Source organism: Macaca nemestrina, chromosome 2 (assembly GCF_043159975.1).
Source record: "Macaca nemestrina isolate mMacNem1 chromosome 2, mMacNem.hap1, whole genome shotgun sequence".
Lineage (NCBI taxonomy): Eukaryota > Metazoa > Chordata > Mammalia > Primates > Cercopithecidae > Macaca > Macaca nemestrina.
The window spans coordinates 80,081,518-80,107,281 of NC_092126.1; the positions used below are offsets into that span (position 1 = coordinate 80,081,518).

The 25,764-nt window shown below is 37.0% G+C and overlaps 1 protein-coding gene across 5 annotated transcripts in view; it reads right to left on the minus strand.

Moving 5' to 3' along the window:
• The window catches only part of LOC105466139 (WD repeat domain 49), a 189,786-nt gene that overhangs the window by 41,650 nt on the left and 122,372 nt on the right, over window positions 1–25,764 (minus strand). For 4 of the 5 annotated variants that reach the window (XM_071091202.1, XM_071091203.1, XM_011715165.3 and 1 more), the window contains exons 11-16: window positions 24,944–25,074; window positions 21,052–21,150; window positions 19,295–19,459; window positions 16,940–17,127; window positions 15,708–15,905; window positions 10,187–10,356 (exon numbers count right to left, since the gene is read on the minus strand). In XM_071091202.1, coding sequence (XP_070947303.1) covers window positions 10,187–10,356; window positions 15,708–15,905; window positions 16,940–17,127; window positions 19,295–19,459; window positions 21,052–21,150; window positions 24,944–25,074 — 951 coding nt within the window. Of the gene's footprint in view, window positions 1–10,186; window positions 10,357–15,364; window positions 15,607–15,707; window positions 15,906–16,939; window positions 17,128–19,294; window positions 19,460–21,051; window positions 21,151–24,943; window positions 25,075–25,764 lie in introns of those variants that run through there. The other variant, XR_011619876.1, reaches the window with a different exon arrangement.

A 25,764-nucleotide genomic window follows, 5' to 3' on the forward strand; every position in this document is an offset into this window, starting at 1 on the left:
AGATATTTTCACCTTTTGCTCATTTGTACTTCCAAATTTTCCCATAATAAAAATGTATTATTTTTGGCCAGGCACAGCAGCTCACGCCTATAATCCCAGAACTTTGGGAGGCCAAGGCAAGTGGATCACGAGGTCAGGAGTTCAAGAGCAGCCTGGCCAACATGATGAAACCCGTCTCTATTAAAAATACAAAAATGAGCTGGACATGGTGGCACATGCCTGTAATACCAATATTAATTTTATAATAAGAAATATTCTGAAACTGTATTTTCTAAATTATTCATTTTATCTATAATTTTCCTATTTTAGATAATTTTATGAGTCCAGAAAACAAATATTCCTATAAACTAGGAAAAATATATGTCCACTGTAGTTTTTTTTACGATTTTATCCCTTCACTTACTTGTTTATTTATTTTTAAAGTTTTTTAAAGCTAGTTTGACTTTTGCACAATCTAGGAAAAGGATAAACCTATTTCTCCATATCAGTTGTTAACTTAGAATTAGGCCTTTCTATTAATCTCTTAAATTCTATATTCATCTCCCCAGGACTTAAATTGAAGATAATTCTTTACCATCTACCTACTTCTCACAAATAGTATTATAAAATACTTTCAGCCCTGCAAAAACCCAGGTATGTTTGTATAAGCCAGAAGATAATATACACCCCAATTTTTTAATCTGCAAAGAGACTCTTAGGTGTTAAAATGAGAAAATAGCTTTAAAACACTTGATTTTTTCTTCATGTTTCTTGTTTCTCCCATTTTCCTTAGACTTTTTCTTTTTTCCTTCATCTTTCTTCCTGTGCACACCCCCCTCTCTAAACATACCCCCACCTGCATATATACACCAAATGTACTTTTTGCCCTGTAGTCTAAATTCTTTCACACATTTATTTTCCTCTCATATTTTTTCATATGGATGAGAGCTAGCATGATTCTCTCCTTGAATCTGCCAATCTGATTAGGTAAAGAGGCAGATTCTTCAGAACAATATTTCTTAAAAATAAAATGATTTATAATATTTTCTGTATTAGATGGAAAGCACAAAGGACATTCTACAGCTGATAATTTTATTGTGTTTGTCTGATTTCTGCAAAGGATTCCTGATCATATTCCTGGGAGAACTGAAGGATGTACATGATAATCAATTCTGAGGATATGTTTTTAACCCTTTTTTTATTAGTTTAATTCCTAAATGACATTTTTCTATAAGATCTGATTATTACAAAGTCTTAAAATTATATCAATGCAGTCTCATCTGAATTAGATTAAGACAGAAACTTTAAAGATCACAAGTACTTTTTGATGTATTATTTTTCATTTTACAAACTGCTGTACAGGAGAAATAACTTTGCCTCTCACCCCCAGAAGTCTACCAATGCCTGTATAATCTTATAATCAACCTGAGAAGACCTGTTTGCTGTACTCCTATTTAATCTGATAGACAACCAAGCTCCAGTTTTAAGAGAAATCTGTGAACTACAAAACATATATATTGGTGAGTGATTGAGCTACCCCCCAGGGAAACCATGCTTTTTCCACGGATCTGTGTGACCCATGAATCAGATCACCTCGTGAGCCCACACCACCAGGGCCTTGGGTTCCAAGCACAGAACTGTGCAGATTCTTGGTGCCGTTTGGGTTGCAGCCAGTGGCAGCATGCTGGAGACTGCCTAAGACAACCAACTACCCAGTGGGAGGGGCGGTCACCATCACTGTGGCTCCAATCAGCCGTTTTCCCCTGCCAGTGCTGGGGAGACTGGGCAGTTTGGCCTGGGAGGAATACCTCACAGGGCAGCACAGTGGCTGTGGCAGATCGTGGCCAACTGCTTCTTTAGGTGGGACCTGGATCCATCCCTCCTCTTTGGGTGGGCCCTCCCTGTGGGAACTTCAGCGATTCCAGCCAGGGGTTTACAGACACAACTCTGATCTCCCTGGAATGGAGCCCCTGCGGGAAAGAGTAGCCATGGTCTCTGGTTTGGTGGACTTAGTCTTTCCTTCTGTTGGCTCTGAGGAATCAGGGCAGTCGAAACCAGTGGAATTCCTGCCAGTGCAGCACACCCATTCCACCAAGGGACAGATAGAGTGCTTCATTAAGAGGGTCCTTGATCCCATGCCTCCTGAGTAGGTGAGACCTCCAAACAGGGGTCACCAGACACCTCATTCAGGAGAGTTCCCAGTGGCGTCAGGTCAGTGCCCCTCTGGGATGGAGCTCCCAGGAGAAAGAGCAGGCAGTCATCTTTGCTCTTCTGCAGCCTCCACTGGTGATACCTCTAGGTGCAGGAGGGACCCAGGTAAATTGAGTCTAGAATGGACCCCCAGCAAACTGCAGAAGAAGGGTCTTACTGTTAAAAAGAAAAACAAACAGAAAGCAACAACAGCATCAACAAAAAAGACCCCACAAAACCTCATCCAAAGGTCAGGAGCCTCAAAGATTGAAGGTAGATAAACCCACAAAGTTGAGAAAAAAATCAGCACACAAATGCTGAAAATTCAAAAAGCCAGGGTGCCTCTTCTACTCCAAAAGATTGTAACACCTCTCCAGAAAGGGCACAGAACTGGGCTGAGGCTGAGATGGATGAATTGACAGAAGTAGGCTTTAGAAGGTGGGTAATAACAAACTTCACTGAGGTAAAAGAGTATGTACTAACACAATGCAAAGAAGTTAAGAACCACGATAAAACATTACAGGAGCTGTTAACCAGAATAACCAGTTTAGAAAGGAACAAAGATGACCTGAAAGAGCTGAAAAACACAACAAGAGAACTTCACAATGCAATCACAAGTGTCAATAGCTGAATAGTCCATGCGGAGGACAGAATCTCAGAGCTTGATGACTATCTCATTGAAATAAGACAGACAGAAAAGATTAGAGAAAGAAGAATGAAAAAGAACAAATGAAGCCTCCGAGAACTATGAGATTATATAAACAAACCTATGACTGATGGGGGTACCTGCAAGAGATGGAGAAAATGGAAACGAGTTGGAAAACGTACTTCAGGATATCATCCAGGAGAACTTTCTCAACCTAGCAAGACAGGCCAACATTCAAATTCAAGAAATCCAGAGAACCCCAGTAAGATACTACATTAAAAGATCAATCCCAAGACACATAATCATCAGACTTTCCAAGGTTGACATGAAGGAAAAAATTTAAAGGGAAGCCAGAGAGAAAGGCCAGGTCACTTACAAAGGAAGCCCATCAGACTGACAGCAGACCTCTCAGCAGAAACCCTACAAACCAGAAAAGATTGGGGGGCCAATATTCAACATTCTTAAAAAAAAATTTCCAATCCAGAATTCCATAACCAGCCAAACTAAGCTTCATAAGCAAAGGAGAAATAAGATTGTTTTCAGACAAGCAAATGCTGAGGGAATTCTTCACCACCAGGCCTGCCTTGCAAGAGCTCCTGAAGGAAGCACTGAATATGAAAAGGAAAAACCATTATCAGTCAATACAAAAACACACTGAAGTACACAGACCAATGACACTATGAAGAAACTACACTAACAAGTCTGCAAAATAATCATCCAGCATCATGGTGACAGAATCAAATTCGCATTTAACAATATGAACCTTAAATATAAATGGGCTAAATGCCCCAATTAAAAGACACAGAATGGCAAACTGCATAAAGAGTAAAGACCCACTGGTGTGCTGTAGTCAAAAGATGCATCTCACATGCCAAGACACACATAGGCTCAAAATAGAGGAATGGAGGAAATTGTACCAAGCAAATGGAAAGTAGAAAAAATGCAGGAGTTACAATCCTAGTTTCTGACAGAACAGACCTTAAACCAACAAAGATTTAAAAAAAAAAAAAAAAAAAAAAAAAAAAAGACAAGGAAGGGCATTACATAATGATAAAGTGTTCAACAAGAAGAGCTAACTCTCCTAAATATATATACACCCAATACAGGAGAACTCAGATTTGTAAAACAAGTTCTTAGAGTCCTACAAAGAGACTTAGCCTCCCACACAATAATAGGGAGACTTTAACATCCCACTGTCAACATTAGACAGATCATCGAGACAGAAAGTGTAAAAGATATTCAGGGCTTAAACTCAGCTATAGATCAAGTGGACCTGATAGAGATCTACGGAAATCTCCACTCAAAAACAACAGAATATACATTCTTCTTGGTGCCACATGGCACTTACTCTAAAATTGATGACATAATTGGAAGTAAAACACTCCTCAGCAAATGCAAAAGAACTGAAATCATAACAGTCTCTCAGACCACAGCACAATTAAATTAGAACTCAATATTAAGAAACTCACTAAACACCACACAGCTATATAGAAGTTGAACATCGTGCTCTTGAGTGACTCTTGGGTAAGTAATGAAATTAAGACAGAAATTAAGAAGTTCCTTGAAACTAATGAAAACAAAGGGACCACGTGCCAAAATCTCTGGGACACAGTTAAAAAGTGTTAAGAGGGAAATTTACAGCACTAAATGCACATATCAAAAAGCTAGAAAGATCTCAAATCAACATCCTAACATCACAACTAATGAACTAGAGAACCAAGAGCAAACAAACCCCTAACCTAGCAAAAAACAATAAATAAGCAAGGTCAGAGCAGAACTGAAGGAGATATAGACACACACACACACACAAAAAAAACCGTCAAAATATCAACAAATCCAGAAACTGGCTTTTTAAAAAATATTAATAAAATAGATTGCTAGCTAAGTTAATAAAGAAGAAAAGACAGAAGAATCAAATAGACACAACAAAAAAAGATAAAGGGGATATCACCACTTGCCCCACAGAAATACAAACAACCATCAAAAAATACTATAAACACCTCTATACAAATAAACTAAAAAATCTAGAAGAAATGGATAAATTCCTGGACACAAACACCCTCTCAAGACTGAAGTTGAATCCCTGAATAGGCCAGTAATGAGTTCTGAAATTGAGGTGGTAATAAATAGCTTACCAACCAAAAAAGCTCAGGACCAGAGTGATTCACAGCTGATTCTACCAGAGATACAAAGAGGAGCTGGTACCATTTCTTCTGAAACTATTACAAACAATTGAAAAGGAGTGACTCTTCCCTAACTCATTTTATGAGCTCAATATCATCCTGATACAGAAATCAGGCCGAGATAAAACAAAACAACAACAAAAAAAGAACTTCAGGCCGATATCCCTGATGAACATCAATGCAAAAATCCTCAATAAAATATTTGCAAAACAAATCTTGCAGCACATCAAAAAGCGTATCCACCACAATCAAGTTGGCTTCATCCCCAGGATTCAAGGCTGACTCAACGTAGGTAAATCAATAAACGTAATTCATCCCATAAACAAAACTAAGGACAAAAACCACATGATTACCACAATAGGTACAGAAAATGCTTGCGATACAATTCAACATTTCTTCATGTTAAAAATTCTCAATAAAGTAGGTATTGAAGGTACATATCTCAAAATAATGAGTCACTTATGACAAACCCATAGCCAATATCATACTGAATGGGCAAAAGCTGGAGGCATTCCCCTTGAAAACCGGCACAAGACAGGGTTGCCCTTTCTCACCACTCCTATTCAGTGTAGTATGGAAAGTTCTGGCCAGGGCAATCAGGCAAGAGAAAGAAATAAAGGGTATTCAAATAGAAAGAAAGGAAATCAAATTCTGTTTGCAGATGACATGATACTATATCTAGAAAACCATATCGACTCAGCCCAAAAGCTTCTTAAGCTGATAAACAACTTCAGCAAAGTCTCAGGATACAAAAACAAAGTGCAAAAATCACAAGCACTCCTATACACAAATAACAGATAAGCAGAGAGCCAAATCATAGATGGATTCCCATTCACAATTGCTACAGAGAATAAAATATCTAGGAATACAGCTATCAAGGAAAGTGAAGAACGGTCTTCAAGGAGAACTACAAACCATTGCTCAAGGAAATCAGAGAGGACACAAACAATGGAAAAACTTTTCATGATCATGAACAGAAAGAATCAATATCATGAAAATGGCCATACTGCCCAAAGTTATTTATAGATTCAGTGCTATTCCCATCTACTCTTGACATTCTTCACAGAATTAGGAAAAAAAAAAAAACTATTTAAAAACTCATATGGAACCAAAAAAGAGCCTACATAGCCAAAACAATGCTAAGCAAAAAGAACAAAGCTGGAGGCATCATGCTGCCCTACTTCAAACTATACTACAGGGCTATAGTAACCAAAACAGCCCGGTACTGGTACAAAAACAGACACATAGACCCATGGAACAGAATACAGAGCTAAGAAATAAGACCACACATCTACAACCATCTAATCTTCAACAAATCTGATGAAAACAAGCAATGAAGAAAGGATTCCTATTTCATAAATGGTGCTAGGAGAACTGAATAGCCATATGCAGAAAATTGAAACTGGACCCCTTCCTTACATCTTATACAAAAATGAACTCAAAATGGATTAAAGACTTAAATGTAAAACCCAAAACTATAAAAACTCTAGAAGAAAATCTAGGCAATATAGTTCAGGACATAGGCACAGGCAAAGATTTCATGATGAAAACATCAAAAGTAATTGCAATTAAAGTAAAAATTGACAAATGAGATATTAAACTAAAAAGTTTCTGCACAGCAAAAGAAAGTGTCATCAGAGTGAACAGAAAACCTACAGAATGGGTGAAAATTTTTGCCATCTATCCATCTGACAAAGAGCTAGTATTCAGAGTCCACAAGGAACTTAAATAAATTTACAAGAAAAAAAAACCCATTAAAAAGCAGTCAAAGACATAAACCGACACTTCTCAAAATAAGACATTTATGCAACCAACAAACAGATGAAAAAAGGCTTAACATCACTGATCATTAAAGAAATGCAAATCAAACCCACAGTGAGATACCATCTCATGCCAGTCAGAATGGCAATTATTAAAAAGTCAGGAAACAACAGATGCTGGTGAGTCTGCAGAGAGATTCAAATGCTTTTGCACTGCTGGTGGGTATGCAAATTAGTTCACTCATGGTGGAAGACAGTATGGTGATTCCTCAAAGACCTAGAACCAGAAATAGTATTTAAACTACCATTTGACCCAGCAATCTCATTACTGGGTGTATACCCAAAGGAATATAAATCATTCTATTATAAAGATACAAGCACACATATGTTCATTACAGCACTATTCACAATAGCCAATAAATGGAATCAACCCAAATGCCCATCAATGATAGACTGAATAAAGAAAATGGTGGTACACATACACCATGGAATACTATACAGCCACAAAAAGGAATGAGATAATGTCCTCTGCAGGGACATGGATGGAGCTGGAAGCCATTATCCTCTGCAAACTAACTCAGGAACAGAAAACCAAACACCACATATTCACATGTTCTCACTCAAAAGTGGGAGCTGACCAATGAAAACACATGGACACAAGGAGGGGAACAACACACACTGGAACCTGTCCAGGGGTAGGGAATGGGGAGGGAGAGCATCATGAAAAATTGCTAATGCATGCTGGGTTTAATACTCAGGTTATAGGTATATGGGTGCAGCAAACCTCCATGGCATACATTTACCTATGTAACAAACCTGTGAATCCTACACATGTACCCCGGAAATTAAAATAATTTTTTTAATAACTGTATATATCAGCACTGATTTGCATAACAAAAAGTTTTCAGGAACAATAGAAAACAAAATTAACTGAAAATGAAGTCAGGAAAGAAGTAAAGAGTTCAAATTGCCAATGTTTGAATCTAGGAAAAGAATGGTTTAAAAAAGTGTTTAGGACGGGAGTGATGGCTCACATCTGTAATCCTAGCACTTTGGGAGGGTGAAGTGGGAGGATCACTTGAACCTAGGAGTTCGAGACCAGCCTGAGCAACATGATGAAACCCCATCTGTACAGAAAAAAAGTGTGCGCGCGTGTGTGTGTGTGTGTGTGTGTGCAAACTGGGTGTGGTGGCATGCCTGTAGTCCCAGCTACTTGGGAGGCTGAGGTGGGAGGATTGCTTGAGCCAGGGAGGTTGCTGCTGCAGTGAGCTGTGGTCGCACCACTGCATTTCAGCTGGGCGACAAAGCAAGACAGCCTCAAAAAAAAAATGTTTAAAGGATAACTGAGTGTGTCATAAGGAATGGGAAAGTATTATATTGGCTGAAATACTCTTAAACAGGAATCTGTAACACTTGCCTTCACTCTTCTATGCATGTGATGGAAAGAGAAAAAAAAATGATCTATCTGTGTTATCCCAAGGTAACTTTATTTCTTCATCTGTAAGATTGAGTAGGATAGGTAGGCGGGGACATTTTATCCTATGTAAAGTCTTTCCATTCCCAGCATTCTATGATTGTACAGGATTGCTCATGCTAGATTTCTAAATTGAAAATATCCTTCTGCCTAAATGTAAAATGCCACTTGACATTTCTGCAAGCCATAATTCAAGGAAATGGAAGAACAAATACCAAAGTAATTTAGCATAACAGAATGCTAAGGGGGAATTTTTTTCTTCTATCTATCTGTCAGTAGAGGTTCAAAAAGTTTGAAAGCAAAGTAATCTATTGAGATGTTTAATACAAAAGTATTTCTACATGCCAACATGAGGTGGTTTGACTCTTTATGTGCAGGGTCACTTTGCCAAGAAGGTAGCTCCAAAACTGATCTTGTGACACTTAAGCCAACATCACTGTAAGATATAAACAAAGGATGCGGAAACTATAAGAGATGATTGCATCAGAGAGAGTCTTATGTGCGAATTGTGACCCACTCCCATTGGAGGGGAGGAAAGTTTTTCTCTTTTTCATTTCTAGCCTCTATTCACATAGCCCAAATAGCTTAATGTAGTCTTCCAGGGTAACAATGAGAGGGACACAGCAGACCTTTGTCTCACTAACATCTGAAGAAGTCTACAGGCAAAAAGCTGTACCTGGAGTTGCAGGGAGCAGTGGGGAAACAGTGGAAAAGTTGGTGTTGCAAAATGTGTTTCCTATAGGCCAAGCAGAAGTTAAACCAGCAGTTGTGCAAGAGGGGAGGCTTGGCAATGTGCAGGACTGTAATAGAAAACACTGTGATGTGTATTACAAGGGGCATGAGCTGGAGGAGGTGAGCCATAAGAAACTAGCCAAAGAGTTTATGAGTTTGGAAATGTGCAATGCAGAGGTCCCTGAGTGGGGTCATCAAGGAACCCTCAACTATATCGCCAGGAAGAAGAGTATGCTGTGCACATCTGCCAAGCCTCAAGAACAGCAATGCTACCTTTTTCCTGCCTCCCAACCCACCTGTAGAGCCTCAATGAAAGGAAAACTGTGACTAGTGAGTTAAAGGGAAGAAGGAAAGACAGTCCTCTCTGGTGTTTCACCTGTTTAACATAGAATGTTACAAAAGCATTGAATTAAAACATGGTGGGAGTTTTATAGAAGAACTATTTTCTTGTCAGCTCTGAGTAAGCTCCATTTCTTTTCTTACATGGAACAGATAATAAATCAAAGGCACCAAAATATTTTTATTATTCTCCAAGTAATAAGCTTGGATATCTATCTCTACGAGAATAAAATAGCCATTTAGCATAAAAGTTAAGTTATGAGAGCATGGTTTGGCAAAAGCATAGAAAACAAAAGAACTAAACTCCTTGACATGAGAGCATAAATGGAGTGTAAATATGGGACCTAGCAGAGTGACGTGAAGAGAAGACCGTCTGAGCAACCTAGAGGCATGAGAAGCCTTAAAGAAATGATGTCTAACTTCAAAGTTAAGCTCTTTGAACTTTTGTCACATAAACCCCTGTGCACTTTATCAAAACCAGGAGTAAAATCTGATACACTTTCTAAGATAGATAGATAGATGATAGATAGATAGATGGATAGATAGATAGATAGATAGATAGATAGATAGATAGATAGATAGATAGATAGTTTTTGAAGAAAGGGGTCAATTTTCACAATTAGATTGATGATGGAGTAGAAATATAAGACTAGATGGCACTTAACACATATCAAGAATCAATGTAGTCAAGAAATAAGAACCAAATATGGCCTCGATAATATAAGTCACTCATCCATACATACCTACCAACACCTCAAATTTTGGAAAAATCTTAAGGTAGTCACTGAACATTCCACAGAGGACAGAAGGAAGTTTGGACCAGTCTTATCTATGTCTTACCTAGACTCCAGTTGACATCTGGCTAATGTTCAAAATTACTTACTTGTATGTTGAGTCATCTTTGTTTTTCTTGTTAAGTAGAGAATGTTCTGTTGGGTCTAAACAAGATTCCTCCTTAGAAAATAAAGAAATTTCCTTTTGAATATCACTTTCCACTAAATTAGTATCTCTTTTAGGAAGGAAAAGGTAGTTTTCAATATGCCAGTGCTTTGCCTGAAAAAAACAAAAACATCTTTTATTTTTATGAAATTTATTTTCTTCAAACATTTACGTGTGTTTACCATGTGCTAGATTACTAATTAAAGTCCTGGGGTGGGACACACAAGAAGATGAAAAAGACGTGACTTTTCTCCACAAGAAGTTTACAGTTTTACAGGGGAAATGAAAGAGATTCATGTACCTTTAATAAAGGTAGAAAATGAGATGTGTCATAAGAAACAATGAAAAGATAATAATGAACTACAAGAAATTTTTTACCATTCCTATTTTAAAATTCTGAATAGCCAGATGTATATTTACTAAAAACAAAACAAAGCTTTTGTTAAAGAATTGCCACAGTTATTTTTTCCCTCAACTACTTTATTTGCATGTTACCTCCTTAAAATGTTTTCAAAAGCTAGTTCAGTTATTAAATATTATTTTCTAAAAATTATGTGTGTTATATAATAATTTTCACAGATTTTGGCTACACTTCTTAAAATGCATTAATCTAACAAAAGTTTCCCGTTAACAATCTATTTTATGTTTTAAATACAGAGCCGATTTTCTCGTCTTATATCAATTCACTTCATGCACACAGAATGTTCCAAAGAATGCAGCCTGTGAGATACGAGGGGAACCGTAGGCATCCTGCAGATATTTGGCTGGTCTGCAAATTGATCAGCCTTGTCATAAGTGTTTGCAGAATAAAATGCCTACAGGGCCAGTCAAATAATATCAATGAATGAATTGAACCTAATACAAGAAAATAAATGGGTAATAAATAGTAAATAAAACTCACCCTCAGTATTTAAGGCAATAAAAAAATTCAAGGACTACACTGCTACACTGAATTAAAGAGAACTCATTTTACATAAAGGCTATAGTTACTCTTAAGGAATGATGTATGTTCTTTTTTTGTATTTTTTTTTTTTTTTTTTTTTTTTTTTTTTTTTTTTTTTTGCCACTGTAAGTTCTGGGATACATGTGCTGAATATGCAGGTTTGTTACATAGGTATACATGTGCCATGTTGGTTTGCTGCAACTATCAACCCATCATCTAAGTTTTAAGCCCCACATGCATTAGTTATTCATCCTAATGCTCTACCTCCCCTTTCCCTCTCACCCCCCGACAGGCCACAATGAGTGATGTTCCTCTCCCTGTGTCCATGTGTTCTAATTGTTCAACTCCCACTTATGAGTGAGAACATGGGGTGTTCGCTTTTCCGTTCCTGTGTTAGTTTGCTAAGGATGATGGTTTCCAGCTTCCTCCATGTCCTTGCAAAGACATGAACTCATCCTGTTTTATGGCTGCATAGTATTCCATGTTGTATATGTGCCATATTTTGTTTTTCCAGTCTATCATTGATGGGTATTTGGATTGGTTCCAAGTTTTTGCTATTGTAAATAGTGCTGCAAAATACATGCATGTGCATGTGTCTTTATAGTAGAATGATTTATAACCCTTTGAGTATATACTCAGTAATGGGATTCCTGGGTCAAATGGTATTTCTGGTTCTAGATCCTTGACGAGGTGCTACACTGTCTTCTACAATGATTGAACTAATTTGCACTCCCACCAACAGTGTAAAAGCATTCCTATTTCTCCACATCCTTGCCAACATCTGTTGTTTCCAGACTTTTTAATGATTGCCATTCTAACTAGTGTGGGATGGTATCTCATTATGGTTTTGATATGCATTTCTCTAATGACCAGTGATGGGTTTTTTTCATATGTTTATTGGCCACATAAATGTCTTGTTTTGAGAAGTGTCTGCTCATATCCTTCACTCACATTTCTATGGGGTTGTTTCGTTTCTTTCTTGTAAATTTGTTTAAGTTCCTCATAGATTCTGCATATTAGACCTTTGGCAGATAGATAGATAGATTGAAAAATTTTTCTCCCATTCTGTAGGGTGCCTGTTCACTCTGATATTTTCTTTTGCTGTGCAGAAGCTTTTTAGTTTAATTAGATTGCATTTGTCAATTTCAGCTTTTGCTGCAATTGCTTTTGGTGTTTTAGTCTTGATATCTTTGCCCATTCCTATGTCCTGTATGGTTTTGAAAGGTTTTCTTCCAGAGTTTTTATTGTTTTAGGATTTACATTTAAGTCTTTAATCCATTTTGAGTTAATTTTTGTATAAGGTGTAAAAAAGGGGTTCAGTTTCTATATTCTGCATAAGGTTAGCCAGTTTTCCCAGCACCATTTATTAAATAGGGAATGATTTCCCCATTGTTTGTTTCTGTAAGGTTTTTCAAAGGTCAGATGGTTGTAGGTGTGTGGTGTTATTTCTGAGGCCTCTGTTCTATTCCATTGGTCTATATATCTGTTTTGGTACCAGTATCATGCTGTTTTGGTTACTGTAGCCTTGTAGTATAGTTTGAAGTCAGGTAGCATGATGTCTCCAGCTTTGTTCTTTTTGCTTAGGATTGTCTTGGCTATAAAGGCTCTTTTTTGGTTCCATATAAAATTGAAAGTAGTTTTTTCTAGTTCTGTGAAGAAAGTCAATGGTAGCTTCATGGGAATAGCATTGAATCTATAAATTACCTTGGGCAGTATGGCCATCTTCATGATATTGATTCTTCCTGTTCATGAGCATGGAATGTTTTTCCATTTGTTTGTGTCCTCTCTGATTTTCTTGACCAATGACTTGTAGTTCTCCTTGAAGACGTCCTTCATGTCCCTTGTAAGTTGTATTCCTAGGTATTTTATTTTCTTTGTAGCAATTGTGAATGGGAATTCACTCATGATTTGGCTCTCTGCTTGTCTATTATTGGGGTATAGGAATGCTTGTGATTTTTGCACATTAATTTTGTATCCTGAGACTTTGCTGAATTTGTTTTTCAGCTTAAGGATTTTTTGGGCTGAGACGATGGGGTTTTCTAAATATACAATCATGTCATCTGCAAACAGAGACAATTTGACTTCCTCTCTGCCTATTTGAATACCTTTTGTTTCTTTCTCTTGCCTGATTGCTTTTTTTTAAGAGAAATTAGAAACTTGAATCTTTACATGAAATCTATTATTGTTTAAATGTGGGCAACTAAATCAAATTTTAATTATTCACTGGATGAAGAGACACAATCAAAGTCACTGGACATCAAATCAATCAGATGAGGAGAGTTGCCAGTACATAAACTCTGCCTAGCATAACAGTAGTTAGTGCACAAAGAGGGGCACTGAAGAATTTCAAGCATCATTTGAATTTCTTCTTATCCGACAATCACCTGACAGCTTCGTGGGATAAACATGCATTCATGAATAAATCCTCTTCACTCCTATTTCTCCAACTCTAGAAATAGACATACCACACAACTTACTTTTAAAAATCTAACCTGAAAACCAGCCTAAGCCCAATAGCTATGTTATAAAAGGGATTCTAAGTTTTGTTTTGTTTAAAAAAAAAAAATCCCTTCTCTCCTCTCTCTTTCCTTTCCCTCTTTTCCTTTCCCCTTCCTCTCCTTTCCGTTTCCTCTTCCCCACACTCTTTGCTCTACATCTTGGGACTAATGGCACCTATATTCAAGACAACTTGATAAAAGTAAATCCTTTAAAAAAAAAAGAAGAAGAAGAAGAAGAAGTAGCACAAACAGAAGGAACTAGGAAACCGTTTTCCCTAGCTTTGCTAGCCTTCAGTTTTTAAAACTGACCCAGGTCTGATGACTCTTCTCCTGTCTTGAACAGAAAGGAAAAAATAAAATTATTCTCATGAGGGCTTTTTGGGTCTGAAGTCCTTAAACAACGCAAGATTTCACCGAAACAACAAATAATATCAATAACATAAAAATAAGTAGTTTTATAAGCACCCATTTCTGCATTAAAATAAAATTTAGCTACAGATTATGTTTGGTGGGTGAACTTTATATGGCACCTACACCTAGAATGGTGTTATTTCTTGGTTCAACCCCAGATGTCTAAGGAACTTCTTAGGTCACCCACTTGATGATGTTTCGCTTCTTTACCGTTGTTCAAACCTCCACCTCATCTTGCCACAGCCTCCGTCAGCAATGCATTGGCTTCTTCAGTGGCCCGAGGCAGGCTTCCACCTTCTTTCCTGTCCAGACTGCCAGCCATGTCCCACTCTGTCTCACTCATCACACACCCATATGAGTTCCCACTTAGCCGCTTTTTTTCCTGACTGAGAAAAATCTAGTGCTCGTCTTGTTTACAAAAATACAAGAGATTGATACAGCTCCTGAGTGTTACATTGACACTCTCATTGTCCAGCCAATGTGGGTCCACCTCCTAGATGATTTTCTGATTTGCCAACACCCTCTGCATCCTAAAGGGTTGCTTAGAATTCTTTCCACACAGGTTGGCCTCATCAAACTGACTTTACAAATACAGCAACAACAAACGTTGTCTTCCGACACTAAAAGAATTGCCTACTCTCCAGAGTAAGATTGGCACCTGAGGCTCCTAAATAGAACCAAATCAGCTGGCTGAACAGAAATTGAGGCTTCACCTTAAACTTATACCAGGTTTGAATAGTACTGGTTGAAACCAGTCAAACATATTTTGTCCCCAGAAGCATAAATGGAACACGAAAAGTTCCCAAGAAGGCAAAAGGATAAAAGAACAGAAAATATGAGACTAAATATTTCCTTTATTTCATGCCCCCTACTTCCATTTCATTTCATAGGCAGGGACAAGTCAGATCTTGAGAAAGGGGTTAAAAATGTGAGCTCTAAAGTGACCCAACTTGAGTTAAAAGCAAAACTCTACCACAATTAGCTTCTGCGAGCTCAGGCGATTAATTCAAACTCTCTGTGCCTCTGTTTGCTCATTTGTAAAATGGGAATTGTGAGAGCTGCCCCCTCCTGAATTGAGCAATTGTGAAGATTAAATGAGTTAATTCTTGAAAAAAATCTTAGAACAGTGCCCCAGGTACACAAGGAAAACTCAGCAAATATTAACTATTATTATTTGCGGCAATAAACCAGAGAATGAATAGGATGATTGGTTTTTTCCTAAAATTTTCTACATTTGATTATTACGTTCTTAGTTAACAGTCATAATCACCTGTCTTTTTAGTAACACGATCATTTTATCCACGTTGAACTTTTACTAAATTTTGAAATTGAAGGAATTTATTTTAGAGGAGAATTTTTTCTTAGAAATCTTGGAATATTTTGAGCTGCACAGAGCTCCTATCTTTCCGTGTCTCTGGTGTCTTCCGCTTGATGAAACTGTCTTGGTTAATGGAAAACAGGACAAAGTTGCCTGGAGCTACTGCTTCAGAAATGTTGTCAGTTCTTTCATGACTAATGAACATTAAACAGCTGATGAGATTCAAATAGAAATCAGCCCAAGTTAATACTAAATGTCAAGTAAATACTAGAATAATAAAGAGCAATATTTCTACCTGACCAAAGATCCAAACAGGAGCATTGAAGACACCAGTCACACAAATGCTGCAGTCTGCAGAGGAGGAGATAATCAGTAACTGACCACCCAGCTCACACATCTCTAAGGAACTTATCCGGTCCTCATGAGGTTGGAATGATCTTATCAGAGTTGGGGCCTTTGTGATTTTGTTCTTACTGGAATTAAGACAGTACTCCTGAATGAAAAGAAATACCAGACCTCTAAAAAATTCAAATATGAAACGATTACAATGACATAACACTTTTTTAAAAAGGCCGATTTTCAAACTTGGGAACAATAACCTGTGATCCAAATGCGAAAGCAAAGTTCATGATAAAAGAGGCTAGAAAATGAAATTACATTAAGAAAAAAAGGTTTCTAACTTATCTGACTACTTGGGAAATACAAAAAGGAACTAGTGGGGAAGGAGGAAGGAAAGAAAAATCTAAATAGTATAGCCAATTATTTGATAGAGATGAACTTTACCACATATATGTGGTCACATATACAACTTTTAAATATTATTGGAAAATTGAGGAGGTAATCAGTGATAAAAAAAGAAAAAAATCCCAAACTAACTCAGGGTAACAATAATGTTAGATGAGGGAATAGTCCTCTAGTATTTAAATTACATTTACAGTCTCATTGCAAATAAGGTGTAGCCTCACCTCAGTCAACATAGTGAGACCCTGTCTCTACAAAAAAATAAAATTAAAATAAAATAAAATAAAATAAAATAATTAGCTGGGCATAGTGGAAAACGCCTGTAGTCATAGCTACTCAGGAGGCTGAGGTGGGAGGATGGCTTGAGCCATGAGTTTGAAGTTGCAGAGAGCTATAATCATGCCACTGCACTCCAGTCTAGGTGACAGAGGGAGATCCCGTCTCAAAATAAATAAATAGATACATAAATAAATAAATACATTAAAAATAAGGTATATCCTAATTATTTACATTCAAATAATGCTGCAGTGCCTTCCTAACAATATGGCATTTCTAAATTGGATGACTTACTTAACAGAAGGCTGTCAATATTGAGAAAAATATGATTTTCCTCATTAATTATTTAAAAGAAGTCTCTGCATGAAACTTGTAAATGTTTTATTTAAAACACTTAGACTAAACATTTTTTCCTTTGTTTGGGAGACAGACAAGACTTGATTCATAGTTACTTGCAACAAAGGGTCACCAAAAATCTTAAAGGTAATGTGATAATGTTTTTCAATTTACCTCTATATTCCAGATTTTCAACCATCCATCAAGATCTCCTGTGGTAAGGTATCGATTCATCTTATCAGTAGACATAATAATCGTTCCAGCTCCACTATGAGCCAAAAATTCAGCCAGAAGTTGCTTCTTATATATATCCCAAAATCTGACATAACCAGATCCTCCACATGATACCAGGTTAGCTCCTCCTAACATGTAAGGGAAAATCTAATTAGAAAACTGAACAACCCATGCCGGAAATAACTTCTTCAGTGACTTTCCCTGTGGAAAGCATATGATGTTGGAGAGGTGAGTAGCCCTGAGATCAATTCCCAGCATCACTTTAATTTTGTCAAATATAAAATGGAGGTAACACTATGATAACCTCACTGGTTTGTGTTGAGTATTAAATGACATAGGATATTGAAATGTCCCATTACATTTAGTTCCCTTTTCTTCATTCATTATTCTGATGTTTTGGGGGTTTTTATATTTATTTATTTATTTATTTATTTATTTATTTTGTTTGTTTGTTTGTTTGTTTGAGACTCTGTCGCCCGGGCTGGAGTGCAGTGGCCGGATCTCAGCTCACTGCAAGCTCCGCCTCCCGGGTTTACACCATTCTCCTGCCTCAGCCTCCCGAGCAGCTGGGACTACAGGCGCCCGCCACCTTGCCTGGCTAGTTTTTTGTATTTTTTAGTAGAGACGGGGTTTCACAGTGTTAGCCAGGATGGTCTCGATCTCCTGACCTCGTGATCCGCCCGTCTTGGCCTCCCAAAGTGCTGGGATTACAGGCTTGAGCCACCGCGCCCGGCCCGGGGGTTTTTTAAAGTTAGATAGAATTAATTTGTTTCCTCAGATAAACATGAAATATTAATTCCAACATTATGATAATATTCTCATTATATAAAATTCATCTTCCCTAATAACCCATTGGATATATACAGTGAAGTAAAAGTCTGCATGCACAGATTTGGATGGAATATGTAGTGACAGCAGAATAGCTATTGACTTCTCCATTTGGCAGCATGCTTAGAATTCTATTTATGAGCTTTCTTTATATGTTTTCATCAATAATTCATTGTAAACCCTTATAAAACCCTTTTTTGGTGAATGAGTCTAGAACTAACCTTTTCATTTTCCATTTTTATGTTTTGTTGAAGCACCTTACCTAAGTTATTCTTCTGTGGCAAGGTTCCTATTATTTGATAACTCTCTGAATGACTTCCAGTTTGCCTCACAAATGTACTGCCAATTAACAATCATATTTATTTAAGGTAGAAATAATAACATGTAGCTGCTTCAGTGAAAACAATCTGGGAATACTGATAACATTAAAATTAGTATTGAGGAAATGAGAGTAATTTCAGGATAATAATTCATATTTTGAGTATAAGCAAGTTCTAGAAAATGGAAAGTTTTAGAATCTAATTGTTTCAAAGTTTATTCTAAACAACCCAGAATGTTTTTAAACTATACCTTTATTGATTCTTAATGATTAAAAATTTTATATGAAAATTATACAGATTTTTCATCTGTAAATTAAATATGGGAAACAATAAACATAATTCAGATATGTTCATTTCCTTTTCAAATCCACAATACATATGTGTCTAGATTTCAAATACACAATACATATGTGCATTATTCTCCAAGGCAGATTTTCATTTCGGAAAGATGCAGCCTGCATCAACACCATGCTAATATTGCCACTGACAACAGGGAAAAAATTAAGCAAATGGTTATTTCATTTACATAATATCAAATAACTACAGTAAATCATAAAATATCATTAATGTTAGTATACATCTCTAGAATATATAACTAATACTTCAAAAAAGAAAAAAAGATGAGAACAGAGAAGAGAGCAGGCAGCTCTTATCCTGGGATTAGCAATTCTTTCAAATTCTGTTACTGTGCTTAACATCCATGCTCCTCATTATTCTCTTCCAGCCTATTTTGATTAGGTACTCATATAGTCAGTTTCAGACTCAACTCTTCTGCTATATGTGGACTTAAGCTTTGACTCTGGCATACATCTTGCTGTGCCCCTACGGTATTAAAATCTTTTTATGCCATGTCTGGGACAACAATTCTGATTGTTGCCCGTATTCAATAATTTGTCAGAATTGTTCCCTTCCTGATCTTAACATATACAACACTGGATAAATTAGTAGTGGGGTGTAGTCTGCCTCCTGCTCTTGAACCCATCCTCCTCAATTCCAACTTCCTTTGCCATGGTCTGTGACCTCACATGACACACTCCTGACTGGTTAGCTACATGCACTCAAATTCTACAAGATCTAGTAGAAATAGAGTGGATTTTCTTTATTGCTCCCTTTCCAACTACATGTAAAATGTAAATATATATTTTACCTGTCACTGCAGTGTTTTTTCTTACTTTGAGGAAGCAAAGCCTCATAACAGCATTTTTGCCCTCAGTGTCAATCTCAAAGTTGCAGACTCCCATGGTAGATTGGTCTGCCACGGGGTGGGTGGAGTGGCTTCTCCCAGCACTAAGAAGTTTTTGAGGTTTTGTATCTGTGATGGAGACAAAGCCAGGTATATTAATGAAGAAAAATATCTGCTTTGAAAACTAGTGCCTATGAAACAACAGGCCGCCATCTATCACTATCTCCAATGACTCCAAGTCTCACAATAGACTTCCAGTCAACATCTATCAAGCCTTCTGACATTTCTTAACCACAGCTGGAAGAACTGTTTGACTTTATTTTTGTTTTTCATGTTCCATACAAACTTGCTGTGTTTTCCTTGATATGAATTAAATAAGAACTTAATATTGGCATCAATGCTAACATCTTAGGGATCCTAATATGCCCAAGACAAATGTAATTCCGATATTGTGGCATTTTCAACTTATTAATCATTAAAATAAATCTTGGAAATATTATAATGAACATGAGCTCTAATGACTATGTTTAATTAAATGAGGCTTTTTAACAATACTATTTGTTAGTGAGTTACTCTGGAGAAAACATTTCTAAGCATACTTCAATTATGTAATGACATCATCTCCAGGCCACACTAGTAAAACCTGGGGATATTTATCTCAGAATCTATGAACAGTCCGCCCATAATTATGAAAAATCTATACAGACATATTTTCAAAATTCCCAAATAAGAAATCGATTGCAGTGCCTTTCATGTCTTTCAGAAATTTGACATCTATTCACTTTTCTCCTTAATTATCTCTCTATGTATTCTAAAGCCCAGTGTAGAGGAAGAGGCAGAATTCCAAACCCCTCATGGTATGAGTTCAAATGAATCCTAAAATGATTAGCTCTTAAGACATAAAGCAGGTCAGAGCTTTGTGTTTGCAGCCAAGTATCCCCTAAATCTCTTGTTTGCTTTCCTACTCTTAATAAAATAGCTTCTCAGTTTTCACTCAGAAAGAAAACTGCATCTGATGACCAGTCCATTCCTAAAGTTCAATTCAGCCTCTATGAGTTTATTCAGTTGAGACAACAGAACCTCACTGGGCCATGAGGAATGACATTTTCATTACCAAAATAAATTAGTCTAAAGAAAAACCTCTAGTATCTAAGGAAACTGAAATAAAATGTGAAAGGCAATTGTCAAGACATTTTACTTAAATATAAAATATTCATGTGCTCTGCTAAACTCCCATAAAATACAATATACTCCCATCTAATGTTCCTCATGGGCTTCTAAAGCAAGGAATAATTTAAGATTTCCAGGTGGCGTAATATTTATTACAAGCTCTAGATTGAGTCTCAACAGCCTATCGAGTGAATATGAATTTCCATTTTCTTAGCCAAGGGTACCTAACGTTCACTCTTAGGTAATTTGGCAAGGTTTATTGAAAAAAATAAACTAAATAAAAATGAGAGTCTTGCTCCCTGCTATCAGTAGTTCAGAAATGTCAATGTAGCATAAAGAAAAGAAATGGCATGCCATGGAGAATTTGCTAAGCCAAGTAAATCTCAAGATTCTCTTTAGCCACTTTGACAAGACAATGATATCCCTAATCCTTCGTGCTTACAGCCAATCACCTATAATTTAGGAGCAAGTTGCAGCAGGCACATGCATGAACAACAAGGCCTACAGTGATGTGACTAGCCATGTTATTTTAGTTTCAAACTCACGCTTACCTAATTTTGACTTTAGCAACCTCTGGTAATCAGGGTGAAGAACATGGTGAGCACTCTCTGTGCTACTGTTCCATAGAACAATTTCTCCATCATAACTCCCTGCACAAGACAGGATGGAGAATATCAATTGCCAGGAGATTAAGATAGAAAATACGAGCAACAGCAATCAGAAGAAGTTATTAGCAGTATATCTTACACAGAATATGGCACATAGTGGGCACTCTATATTTTTAGAAACATGAATAATAATAATTGGTATTTGTATTAACTTTAGAGCTTACAATCCCCACAGTATAACCTGAGCATATGTGTGTAGAAATTACTGCTGTTTCCTTTTATCTTATGGTAATAAAGCATTCAGAACAAATGCTTTGCAGATAAAAAACTGGAGCTTGAGTCTTGGTTCTCTCACTTACTGTGTGACCTTGGACATGTTATTTAATTCTACTTGATGCTGCAATTTTCTCATCTATAAAAAATAGTTAATAATTGTATTTATCTCCTAGAGTTATTGTAGAGAATGAAAGTACTTACAGTAGCACTGAGCATATTGTAAGTACTGGAGAAAATGTTAATTACCATCATACTTTTTATTATTGGGTAAGGGCAAGTATATCAAGTCCTCCTATGTTTCTGTTTCACACATCCCTTCTTGTGTGTGTATGTGTGTGGATGGGTGTGTGTGTGTTCTCTTCATTCTTGTCTTCCACAATCCTAAAGTTTTTCCTACAGAAAGTCCTTCAGTACTCCTCTTCACAGAAAACAAAGAAAAGCCCAAATAGCCCAAAAGCCCAAAGTGAGGTGAAGTCTGAGCAACCATGTCCTGTGGAGGAACAAAGCAGCAATGTCCAGACCATTGTTCTCAGTGACTTAGTGAGGACAGCTACCCACTGAGCAGAGTGTCTATGGCAAGGAGAGCACAAGAGTTTGGGTGGGATGTACAAATGGTGACTTTTTTGGGAATAGGGGAGAAAAGAGAGAAATGCACACTGAACTGTATTGTCCTAGAAAGAGCAGTCTCTATGGGAGGCTGAGGTGGGCGGATCAGGAGGTCAGGAGTGTGAGACCAGCCTGGCCAATATGGTGAAACCCTGTCTTTACTAAAGATACAAAAAAAAAAAACTTAGCTGGGCGTGGTGGCATGTGCCTGTAATCCCAGCTACTCGGGAGACTGAGGCAGGAGAAACACTTGAACCCTGGAGGCAGAGGTTGCAATGAGCCAAGATTGCACAATTGCACTCCAGCCTGGGCAACAGAGCAAGACTCCACTCCATCTCAAAAAAAAAAAAAAAAAAAGAGAAAGAAAGAAAGAGCAATCTGTGCAGCTCACAAATTGAACCAGGGGGATGGAGTTCAGCTGTCCATAGAAACATCCATCTTCTCTTATGCTTTACTAGCAGTGATTGACCAAATATTTCCACATAGGATTGATGGGAGGAGAATGAGTGAAGAGACTGTCAACCCACCAATACAATGGTATTTACTAATACTTTCACAATAACAACCACACTGTTTTGCACTTCACTGCCCATCACATTTCAGGATGCGATCCTCCCTGCAGGGGTGGCCTTCCAGTGACTGTAAAGCTAATTTATCTACAGAGTTGGTCTTACTAGAAAGTAATTTGGTTAGTCCTGAAAACAGGGGAACTTTAAATGTAGATAGATCAGTAAACCTCATATTGTAACACTTCATAGATATCCTGGATCTTTTCCTGTAAGTTTTCATTCCTCTTAATTGATGACATTTTTGGTTCTATAAAAAAAAAAATTCAGCTGTCAAAATATGGACTTGAAAATTTCATGGTGCAATCTGTCTCTATAAATTGTATTCTTTGGCCAGAAATGATACAACAATTTTTCATTCTCTTTAATATGTCACATCAAAGCATGCCTATGAATCATTTTAAGAGCTTGGATTTGTAGACATTTTGTGAGGACAGACTTTTATCAACATTATCTGGGCTAAATTATGCCAAAGAGTTAATATGTTCACATTATGAAACGTCTAAGTGCCACCAATGTGTGATTCGTACCCAACAGCCCTAATGCTGCTCCTGGAAAATGGACAATACAAATAAAAGCTAATATTTATGGATGAGCTTATTGTGTGCTGAGAACTGTGTTAAACTCTTGCACAGATAATCTGAACTATAAACCAAAATATAGATATATTATTATCTTCCAGACAAAATTACGATTTAGAGTTTAAATAACTTGCTCATTATCAAGTTGTGGCAATTGGTAGAACCATGATGGGAAATCAGACAGCCAGGCATAGGAGCTGATGATCAGAACTACTAATATATTTCCCTAGAAATAAGGACTAAGAAGAGCAAGCGCTGCTTCTTCAAAAATCTATTCATGTTCAAAGGAAACAATCAACAAAGCAGAGAGACAACCTACAAAATGGGAGAAGATAGCTGCAAACTGTACATCTGATAGTATAAGTGGCTAGTATCCAAAATATATAAGAAAATCAAACAACTCTGTAACAAAGAAAACCTGATTTAAAAATGGACAAAAGACCTGAATAAACATTTCTCAAAAGAAGACATAACAAATGGCCAACAGACATACAAAAAAAAAGTCCAACATCTCTGGTTATCAGGGAAATACAAATCAAAACAACCTGAGCAAGACATCACTTCACTCCAGTCAGAATGGATCCTGTCAAAAAATCAAAAGATAAAAGTATTGGCAAAGATATCGGGCAGAGGGAACACTTACATATGGCTGGTGGGAATGTAAATTAGTATAGCCTTTATGGAAAACAATATGGAGGAATTGAAAATAGAACTACCATATGATCCAGAAATTCCACTACTGGGTAAGGAAATGAAATCAGCATGTGGAAGATATATCTGCACCCTTACGTTTATTGCAGCATTATTCACAATAGTCATGATATAAAATCAACCTAAATGTCCATCAATGAATAAATGAATAAGGAAAATGTGCTATATATACACAATGGAATAGTATTCAGTCATAAAAAGAATAAAATCTTGCCATTCGCAGCAACGCGAATGAACCTGGTGGACATTATGTTAGGTGAAATAAGCCAGGCATATAAAGACAAATATCACATGGTATCACTCAGTTGTGGAATCTAAAAAGTTATTCTCATAAAAGTAGAGGGTAGAATAGTGGATACCAGAGGATGGGGAGGGGAGAAGGGAGCAGGTGATGGTGAGAGATTGGTCAACAGGTAAAAAGTTACAGTTAGACGGGAGGAATGAGTTCTGGTGGTCTATTGCATAGTAGGATGACTAGAGTTGACAATAATGTATTGTATACTTCAAAAGAGCTAGAAAAAAGACTTTTTAATGTTCTCATCACTAAGATATGATATATGTGTAAGGTTATTAATACACTAATTACCATGATTTGATCATTGCACAATTTATACATGTATTGAAACATCATGTTGTGCCTCACAAATATGTACAATTATTAATGTTATGTGTCAATCATAAGTTAAAAAGAAATATATGGCCGGGCACAGTGGCTCACGCCGGTAATCCCAGCACTTTGGGAGGCTGATGCAGGTGAATTGCTTGAGCTTAGGAGTTTGAGATCAGCCTGGACAACACAGTAAAAACCCATCTCTACTAAAAATACAAAAAATTGGCCAGGCATGGTGGGGCGCGCCTATGGTCCCAGCTACTCAAGAGGCTGAGGTGAGAGGATCACTTGAGCCTGGCAGACGGAGATTGCAATCAGCTGAGATCTGGCCACTGCACTCTAGCCTGGGCAATAGGTAGACACCCCATCTCAAAATACATATATATATAACAACTGAAAAAAGGCTTTTTAAAAAGTGAGTGAGCCAAGACAAACCAAAACAAACCAAACTTCACCAATGATTGTCAAGTGAAAGTTCAATTTACCTGTAACAACAGTTTGTGGAGGTAAAAACGCAGCACATAAGATGTCATGATGGTGCTGTATGCCTCCTTTCCATTCTTCAGGCTGGATGAAAAATTGATTGAAGTTTTGGGGTCGAAACACAGTAATAGCCCTAGCAAAAAGGATATAGAATTTAGCTGTGGATCTAAAATTGATGTAGATATTGAGTAACCACTATCCACTTGAATGATGTGATTAGAGACTTCTAAAAGACTATGCTGCCCAAAATTTATCCCAAATTGACATCCATAATACTGAGTTTCCCACACTAAACATTTTTATTACCTCATTAAATTATCTGGTAAATTATAAATTTTTGACAATAGAAGGTTAATTATCCTTTCACAATCATTAACAACAAACCATGTAACCATTTATCAGATTAATTATCCATCACCATGACCCTAAAGCAAAGTTTCCCCACATGGGTATTATGAGATCACTGAGTTTTATAGTAATAACAATTAAAACAGAGGGCAGGCCTATGAACAAATAATGTTTCGTACTTCAAACAAAATCAATAAGGTTTTTTTTTCCATCAAAATTTCTCAGGACATTTAGCACTCCTTGTGGCATTTTCAAGACTTAACTGATCACAGAATCCATTCACTTGGAATCTACAGCATCTTGAAGAACTATAATTTGTGGAACACACTTAGAAAATGCCACCCCAAAGAAGTGGGACATAGAACAGATACATTTTGAACAGAAAGAACAGTATTAGAGAGGTCAGTATCTGGGGGCACTGCTGATAAATTTGAGAATAGGACAGGATGGGCAAAGAATGAAATGCCTTGTGCCT